This window comes from Pholis gunnellus (genome assembly GCF_910591455.1).
Source record: "Pholis gunnellus genome assembly, chromosome: 2".
In the NCBI taxonomy this organism is placed as follows: Eukaryota; Metazoa; Chordata; class Actinopteri; order Perciformes; family Pholidae; genus Pholis; species Pholis gunnellus.
In genome coordinates, this window is record NC_136536.1 from 12,355,068 (window position 1) to 12,364,546 (window position 9,479).

The following is a 9,479-nucleotide window of genomic DNA, read 5'->3' on the forward strand; positions in this document are numbered from 1 at the left end:
CATGCAGTTGAAAACAACTATGAAGGCTCAGTGAGAAAGCCTTTCAGCTCCATTTACAGAATTGGGTGTGAGGGTCTGCCTGAAGCAGGTTTGGTGAGATTTAAATCCCACAAGTTGATCATGAATGTGCACTGGTTTCACAAAAAGCACATCCATTGTTCATTTCAGTTTTTTTGTGTTCTACATGATCTAGATTTGGATAGCTTTGCCCCGGCAGCATTATTCCACCATTGCTTTTCACTGGTGGAAGGTTGACTGAACCAGTGACAAAATTAATATACGTTATTGTTTATTTTTTCATACTTTTATCCCTCAAATGACAAACGGCACTTCTCCTTCTACATAACTGTCCAACATTAACACCGATGAATCACTTGCAACTATTGTGTCTCGTATTTTTACAGAGGTATAGCCAATATTTGTGTATTGTTTCATTGATATAAATCAATTTGAACCAGAAATATTCTGTGTACAGCTACATTTGAATTATTTTAGGATATAGTAGATTTGCAACTTGTCCCTCTCCTGAGTGGTGGGAAATGATATAGAGCATAATAAGACACAGCAACTCCACCCTTAAACCACAGCAATTTAACTAATTTAATTAATTTCTAAAAATCTGGCCACAAATTCATAAATCAGACTTTCTCTGAATGGTATGCCTGCGGATCTGGTGCCACATCACATACACACCAATGGCTTGATTAGTATTTGGTTTGGCAACTTTATGTCTGATCAAAACCAAGAATGTTGACAAGAACCTTCACTTTGAGAGGAGTTTTTGATTCAATCTGAAGAGAGGTTGAAAGAAGTTGAAGGAAGAACATCCGTTTTCTGTTTGTTTTTTTAAAGGATTTTCCCACCTAGCTTTCAGTTAAGTTGAAATGATTCATCGTCTTTCAAGTTAGCGTGAATGTGTCTGTTGGGTGGATGTCTGGGCGTTAACCTGCGGAGCATCATGACAGTCTCAGTCATGTCAGAGCCTGTCTCTGAATAGGAAGATGTCTCTTCCTGGATTTGCTCTAGGCTTTCTGCATTCATGTATGTTTACTGTTTGTGGAGTTTCGAGTGCCAGTAAACTCATGCACTGAAAAGTCTGAAAGAGCAGAGAATCATTGATTGAACTAAGAGTGTTTTATTTACACCCTTACACACAGAAGATCTAATTTAATGGTTGGTAATAAAAGGAATACAGCAGAGTGAGATATAACTGGAAAACTAGGATATAATTGGTAGGTGATGGTACAGGGGAAACAGGTGGGACCAGGGTGGGGCTTGGTTTGAGGCGGTGGCTGCAGGGTGGGGCTGATGGTTACACCGCTCACTCTGCACGTCTGCAGTTATTTCCTCAGGCCTCTTTTGGCCCTTTTGGATCTGTTGAAAACAAGAAAGGGACACATGAGGTAAAAGACAACATGTGTCTGTCCACAAAGAACATTGAGAATGCACTTTTACTGTTGTGAGGTTGCAGAATCCTCTACCATCCATTCCAAGGATACCAAGGCAATCAGCACGCTGACAGACATACAGGTGTTCTTTCAGTGTCTGTGACAGGTGTTACACTGACCTGCCTGCCACACCCAGCCACACAGCCAGCTCTCCCAGTTTGAGTGAGTAACAGAGCCTCAGGGGGCCTGTGAAGCAAAATGAGAGCTGGGCTGTGACAGGGAGGGGAAGGGGTGGGGTCACATGCTGTTACCAGTGGGTCAAGTTATAGATTAAATTTGACAACTTAACTGTTGTGTCTGTGACTCTACTACAAGTAGTTATATTATTCTTGATCCTTTATTCATATTTTTCCAGTCATACTGCAGCCTGACCTTAGGGAACCATTTGTGTTCTTAGAACATGAATTCCAAGACATATTTACACAATTTGTGAACTGAGCATGCAAGGTCTCTTAAAACGTTCAATAACATGTCTTTGCATATTTAAACAATATTATGGCTGGTTATTCACTCTGCCATCGAGTGTCGACGTTTGTAACAGCTACAAACACTTTTGAATTTAGTCAAAAGTACAAAGGTTTAAAGGTGCACGTTTACATTTTACACATAAAGTTTAGTTTATTCGTTATGGTAAATACTACCTCAGGAGGATGTTTGACATTTTACATTTTGACTTCTCAAAGCAGGAAAAGCCTTAACAATGGTTTCATTCTATTAAGTGCCCCTGTAAACCACACCAGTGAGGGAACTTGCACAATACCAGAGCCTTGGAACTGGCTCACCTAAATGGAATGCAGCCCTCATTGATGTTATCAATTCCACCTGTGCTTTCCCTGCTCTGATGCCCTGCTCTCATGTCTGCAGCCTATAAGCGAGGCTCTTCAGGTTTTGTTGTTGAACATAGTCTGTGGGCTGACGCCCATGAGCTTGAAGCATCTGCGTAAAAAGCGTGTGTGGCACCAGAGAGAGAAAATATTCGATATAGAGAAGATATTCTTACGTTTTCTGATGGTCGCTGACTCGGTTCCTCAGCACATTAATCTGGAACAAAGAAAACATGCAAATGTTGCTTGAACGCGGTCCATTATACCCTGTGCCTTGTTTCAACAATAGTTGTTGTGTACTGTAGCAAACACCTCATATTTCTGTCCGGTGAGCTGGTACTGCAGTTCAAACTTTTCTGCCTCCAGCTCGTGCATCCACTCCCACAGCTCTTTAGCTTTCTCCCTGTGAAACACAGACACATAGACATGGGACAGTATGGTTGTGTAACGTTACGTTGAAGGATTATTTTCATTGTCTCATGTGCATCAGAAATAATGTCCCTACTTCATCTTTCTTGTAGTAAAATGACACAACATGTCTCCACCTACTTGAGTTTGTCCTGGCTCAAGTTCTCAATGTCCAGAGATTTGCGTCTATCACTCAGGATTTTCTTTTTCTTCTCTCGCTCAGTTTGCCTCTTACCACTCCGTTTTTCTGTCTGTGGAAAAGTGAAATGAAACACAGCTCTGGTCTTTGTCCTTCACATTTGAACTGTTTTAACCTCCCACTATGAACCCACCACCTGCTCACCAACTTCTGCATGTAACCTCCAAAGTGGAGGCTGGTGAGGGTTTTCTTCTTCTTAGCATCCTCATCTGCTCTCCTCTTGGCCTCCTCCTCCTCCTTGCGAGCTCTCTCGTCCTAAAAAAACATGAATCCAGAGAGAGAGAGAGAGAGAGAGAGGACCAGGAGTAACATAGGCGGTGGCTCATTCAGTAGATGCAGGAAGTATGCATTACATTACAGCAGCTTAAACGTGACTATACCTCAAGACGCTTCTGCCGCTCTTTATCTCTCTCACTTCGGATTCTTTGCTGCTCTGCTCGCTCAGAACGGCGCTTGTCCTGCACAACAGATCATCATCATAGCAGATCTTAAATCAGATCTTTAATGTTGTGAATTATCACAATTATGTTTGATTTACTGTCGTGTGAGGCTCTCACAATCCTGTCCTTGAGATGAACGATATCATCTTCTTCCTTCTTTCTGCTCTCAAAGTGAACCTCGATCAAAGTCTGAAGCTCCATCAGGTCTTTCTCTATCCTTTTACGATGTATATCCTACAGAAACAGGGGTTCAGTGCGTCTTGTGCTTTATGGTATGGGTCTATGTGTCACTGGCTTTACATCATTAGGCAGAAACCTGTAGATGGTATGTACTGTAAGTCTGTCACTCACATCAAAATCCACCTTCTCTCCATCTGGGATCTTAGGAGGGATGAGGTTGGGCATGATAAATGGCCTGGGGATTTAAAAAAAAAAAAAAGAGGAAATAACCACAGGACAGTTAACGAAGAACACTCAGAGTCATAAGATAAAGTAAGGAAAAAAGAGCAGAAAAATATCAAAAGTCACTGTGGATGTCAAATGAGCACAAAATGCAATCAGCAGGGTCAACATGCCAAACAAATGTCTCTCTATGTATTCATGCATGTCTTTGCATGTTGCGAATGCTTAGAAGCAGCTTTTTTTAAATCAATATTTTGTTGTACTCTTTGGTTTTGAATAGTTCATATTTTATTCTATTCCACAGTGTTACATAATGAACTTGAATTAACCATGACAACGTAGACAGCAACATTTGCAAGTCTTACATTATTCATATTCAGCACTCTTCACTATATTTAATGGCATAACTCACATAGCATATTGATCATACACTAATATAGGGTTAGACCAAGGGCATGTGGTTTAGAGCAAGGGTGCGGTTAAAAACAGGATAATTCATTTTGAATGTGCTGTACCTACTTAGTTTACTTTTACTTTTATAGTAAAACGTATTTTATCACTCCTAGCTGTTATTCTTTGCCTTACCTCTATTTGCTATTCAATTGTTTAGGACCGGGGTCTTCAACGTTTTTCAGGCAAAGGACCCCCAAACTGATAGAGAGATGGAGCAGGGGCACCTATATATTGTATAAAATTGTGTTTTATATTAAACTGGGCTTAGTGCCATGTATAAACATACCTCTTTATTGTGCATTCAATACTAAGCTATTCAAATAATACACAGGTTCATATATTCATGTTTTTATTTTAAACATGTGCAAGGTAGAGTGAGTAGGGTGGCCGTGCCACTGCCATTTATAAACATACCTGTTATCTTGCATACAATACTGAACTATTAAAAGAATGGACAGATTCATGTTTGAAAAAACAAAATAAAATGTCAAATCAACCAAAAATGCCGCGGGCCCCTGCAGTACCTCCACGGACCCCCTAGGGGTCGTGGACCCCATGTTGAATACCTCTGGTTTAGGATCTACCACAATGCTTCCCATAATGCTTTGGGGGATGTCAACAGGAAGAATGCTATGGATTCGATGTTGTGGGGTAGCTACAAGCCCCGTCCTACAGCCTATTTGTTTACATGTTGGCAAATTAGCATTTCAAGTGTGTCGAATTAGCCATTAGCAGTTTGCAATGTTACGTTACCGACGCATGTGCAGACAACTGTCACTGGAATGTTTTGATGCTGAAGAAACTATAAAAACGTGTAGTAACAGGCTGAGAAGGAGCGTCTGTTGTTCTGTGATTTCCAAGCAGAGCAATGGATGGATGGACTTTGGACATACTGGTGTTTTCAGGACATGAAAGTCACACCGACCCTTCAAATGTATTGGCACAAGTGGCGACAATCATAAGGGGGGGAAAGTATCTTTGCCTTTAGTTAGATGGCTGTGACACATGTTCTATCTCGTTTGTTTAATCCATACAAACGCGTCAGTGGGTGTTACTCACTTGAATTTTGGTTTGGCCTCCTCCTCTGTTTAGAAAAAAAAAATAGAAGATTATATTTGAAAGACAATAAGCTACTCCAGACTACACATAGTCATTACATTCACACAAAAACGCATCATAATCCTACCAGGAAACGGCAGCAAGTTATGACAATGGAGCCTGTGTATGTGCTTGAAACAGCTGGAGGGGGGAATTTAATTCAGCAGAGAGTTCATCTCAGGCAAACTCTGTCATGCCTCAGGTTAATGTTGAGTACATCCAATAACACAGCTCTGCAGTGAGTAAGGCGTGCCAACATTGATTGTGATGTCATTTTACCTTCTCCGTCCTCCGCTTCCTCTTCTCCATCTGCAACCAAAATAAGATACTTGAGAGGGTGGTGTAAGTTTACGAGTGGGGGACACCAAATAGTTTATCAATTATGTGTCGGAGTACATGAAAAGAAGAGAGACGCCAACATAGAGCGCTGAGAAAGTCAGATACTGTTTGCTTATCTGTGTTTGGTGGGTGTGTCTGAAGTGAAGTGTTGTATGTGTCAAATGATTAGCATTCTGTCAGAGAGGTTGTCTAGCTAATAGCTCACTCACCAAAGAAGGTATGGCGTCTGTAACCTTTGAATGACACCCAAAAATTGTATTCAGATTTAGCATAAACCAAAATACTGGACAAATACAAAATTTGAGCTGATGGATGCTCTAAATTAAAAGTCAGGGTATCAGCAAAGTCATACTAGTATACATCGTCTGAGAAGCTTGCATTCTGTGTCTGGTTTCTAGATGTTGAGGCATTTTATTGGATGAGTGAAAACTTTGACCTGCTGGTAGGGCTAGAGGAAAAGTCAAGGGATCACCAAAGTCAGTAGGATTCACCATCTGGACACCATGACTGACTGCAAAGATTTACATGACAATCCAAACGATGATTGTTGAGATATTTCAGCCTGGACTAAGTGGTGGACTGACAACACCAGCCCTAGCATGGCTAATAAAAACTGCTCAGTGTGTAACACATCAGGTGACAGCTTACAGGTGCCTCACAGGGCGTTTGCTGATTTGAAAGCATAGATGAGACAGAAAGATGACTTGGAATCTGACTAACATTTAGCATGAGAGAAACGCCTGAAGATTGCTGATTAGGCTCAACAGAAAATACCAGATGCGGACGACTAAGCAAAAGCCTTAGGGATGGGAGGCCCGGGGATTACTTTTTTCCCCAGTGGCTATGAGTGGTGTGACTAAGAGTGAGAAAGACAGACGGAGAGAGAGAGAGAGAGAGAGAGACATGAAGACGTTTTAAAGTTGCTGCAGACTGACACATACCAAAGCAAAGTGAGCTATAGCAGATACTGTCTGTCTCTGTCTGATAGTGACAGATAGAATATATTATTCATAATTGCTGTGTTGTCAAAACATACCCAACAATAGATGTCGTCTTGCTGGGTAACCACAGAGACGGTGACAACATGTCTGCACTCAAGACATGTCTGCACTCAAGACAACAATGTTTTCCCCCCCCTCAACCCCTCAACCCCTCACCTTGTCCTTCGTTGGCCTCCTCTTCTGCAGCAGCTTCGTCCGTTTCCTGCACGGCCTCTGTCAGAGGAGACAGTTGAACAGCAAATAGTTGCATATCAGTGAGACCTCTTGACACTCACAGGGTGTGATGTTGACTCATTGCCTTATTGAACCATCACTCTCCCTTGTCAGTGACACTTTCATAAAACCACGGTGAAAGGAATTAAATGAGACAACCGCTGCTAAGCCTTAATTAAATGACCCTTTCTCTCGTTTCCCTCATTCCTGCTAATGCAGGAGCTTGTTTGCATTCTTTGGAGATGTGTCCACATTAGTTTGGTTTTTAGATTGACCCGGTGTTCCAGAGTGGAACGCCTTGCAAGATAACGAGGGATCATTTCAGAATGAGCTACCCACCTCTGGTATTTAGAGCAGACAGCACTCAAGAGCTGTTGACGTGGTGAGTGTGTGTGTGTGTGTGTGCCATGCATGTGTGTTTATTTTAGTGAGATAGATGTGATGACACAATTTATTCTTAAACTCTGACATGTGATCTATGAAATCATGTGATGAGGCCCGCATTTGAACACAAAATTGCACAAACATGTTCCCGAGCAGTTCAGTTTGGGAACTTAAGAGAACAGAAAGTCCCAAATAAATGAGCTCATCAGGTCACACTTACAGAAACATCTACATTACTGACGGCAAAAAGAGACGGACTTTGTGGACTCAGACAATGTTTTGTTTGGGCTTTGGACGGCTTACACTGCTAATCCGGAAAAGTTGGATCAGAGACAGTCATACAGATAAATCGTGACAATTATTTATCATGAATAAATAAATACATACGCTCATAAATGCTGAAATAAATACATACATATTCATAAATAAATAATACACGTATAAATAAAGGATGAAACAAATACAGAATCAATATATTTATAAATAAATACATGTTTTTAATGCATTTCCTAATATCTGTACTCTTATGTCTATTTATTTTTCTATTTCTACGTCAAGACTTTAATTGGTGTCTGTACTTCTGTGCCTGTATGTTGATGAAGTAGGTGTTGCTAACCAAACACTAATGCAGAATTGGTCACAGGATCTGGTTCAGTCTTGCTGCCAGGTTTGCCCAGCTGACCAATCCTGCTTTAGAGTCAATTTAGTACCACCTGCCTCAATAATATACAGAAAAAAATTAATTAAGTAACAGAAATCCATGTCTATTCATTTATTTAGTTAATTCAGCATTTATTTATTGATGAATAAGTCATTTTTCATACTGTATACTACCCTTCTCCCATTGCTTGCCACATATATATTTTCAGCTCATGTATTATTTCTTACTAAATCTTGTATTTTGAGATATTAGAACCCAGAATAGTCGCCTAGAGCATTTTTATTTATTATTTCAAATTCAACTTGAATGTTTAAGCTAAGATACTGTGCCTGTGCATCGTGAGCATACAGAACAAAACCCTGGTACTTGCACCATGTCCTCAAAAACAGGCGACATTTACCGACTTTATGGAGCATCTTAAAAATGCACATGCAATACCTTCCTCTGCCGCCTCCTCCTCCTGCTCCTCCACCTCCTGCTCCTCCTGCTCTTCCACCTCCTGCTCCTCCTCCTCTACTCCCGGCTCCCCTGCTGAGCAAAAGCACAGAGCTGTTTAGTAAAGCCAGTCAGCCAGCAATATTCAAACAGAGAGAAAGAAAAAAGTCTTTCAAAGAATGAACGATTCTGATCTAATCATTAATGAATGTCAGTCACAGCCGGTGCTGGAATGTAACTTAGTGCATTTACTCAAGTACTGTACTTAAGTACAACTTTGGTACTTGTTCTTCCTATTTTACTTCAGTATTTTGTTTTCATGTAAATATTGTACATTCTGCTCTAATGATTTGTTACTTTTGTTACTCGTTACCTTACAAGTAACATTTTTGCATACAAAACATTTGAAGTGATTTTAAAATATGATGCTTTGCTATAAGCTAAATACCACTATATAATTAGAGCTGCTTACTTAATTAAATTCAATTAAAGTCAAGTTACAGAATATTAATTGGCAACTATTTCAATAATACCACTTCATGGTTCCAGCTTTCAAAATGTGAGGATTCGCTGCTTATTTTTCTTCAATTTATTCATTAAAATGTATTGTCAATCATTTTGAAGTCTGGACTATAGGTTGCACCAAACAAGCATTTTAAAAAGTGTCACTTTGGGATCTCGGTACTATTCTTTAAATTGAGAAAATTATCAGCAGATTAATCCATAATAAGAAATAATTGTTGTCCTTTAAAAAAATAGTTTAAAAAAAATAGCTCCCCCTCAACCAAGTCATAATAATCTAAGCATATAATATATGATAAAATACTTTTACTTACTACTCCTGACTACATACTTTTACAGTATTGCAGAACTTTCACTTGTAATGGAGTATTACTACTTTCACTTAAGGATCTTAATGCTTTCTTCGCTACTGGTCACAGCAATGTTATTTTAACCACAGGCACGCTGACTGTCAATGTTCATCACTCCCCCTGTTGCTCTCGTAAGTCCTGATGAAACATGACCACAAATCATTCATCGATGACCCAGAGCTTCATTTCTACATTTAATCCCATACCTTCAGTCGTCTCCTCTTCTGAATCACGCAGCCGGGAAAATACACAAGAGAGGGAATTCACAAATGTATTTATCACAATGACGAAGCAATGCATGT

General features: G+C 40.0%; 1 protein-coding gene across 2 annotated transcripts; it reads right to left on the reverse strand.

Annotated features, from left to right (window-relative positions):
• Positions 1–1,179: 1,179 nt before the first annotated feature.
• tnnt2a (troponin T type 2a (cardiac)) lies at positions 1,180–8,367 on the reverse strand. Of its 2 annotated transcripts, none has more exons than XM_079170232.1 (12): positions 8,309–8,367; positions 6,769–6,825; positions 5,552–5,581; positions 5,234–5,258; positions 3,671–3,734; positions 3,437–3,553; positions 3,260–3,337; positions 3,024–3,134; positions 2,822–2,931; positions 2,585–2,675; positions 2,449–2,489; positions 1,180–1,374 (listed from the first exon to the last, which is right to left on the reverse strand). In XM_079170232.1, exons 5-12 carry the CDS (start codon positions 3,722–3,724, stop codon positions 1,341–1,343), a joined length of 636 nt encoding a protein of 211 aa, XP_079026358.1. In that variant the 5' UTR covers positions 3,725–3,734; positions 5,234–5,258; positions 5,552–5,581; positions 6,769–6,825; positions 8,309–8,367; the 3' UTR covers positions 1,180–1,340. The 2 variants fall into 2 exon arrangements, with proteins under 2 accessions (XP_079026358.1, XP_079026357.1); XM_079170231.1 differs by lacking the exon at positions 8,309–8,367 and adding an exon at positions 4,307–4,398 and having other exon boundaries at positions 6,769–6,809.
• Between the last annotated feature and the right edge of the window lie 1,112 nt (positions 8,368–9,479).

Excerpts from the sequence above, each read along its gene's own strand:
- tnnt2a (XM_079170232.1), bottom strand. The coding sequence starts at position 3,724 with ATGCCCAACCTCATCCCTCCTAAGATCCCAGATGGAGAGAAGGTGGAT. Across the intron at positions 3,338-3,436 it reads TTCATCTCAAGGACAGGATT|GACAAGCGCCGTTCTGAGCG; the intron begins GTGAGAGCCTCA and ends TCTGTTGTGCAG. Across the intron at positions 3,135-3,259 it reads AGCGGCAGAAGCGTCTTGAG|GACGAGAGAGCTCGCAAGGA; the intron begins GTATAGTCACGT and ends ATGTTTTTTTAG.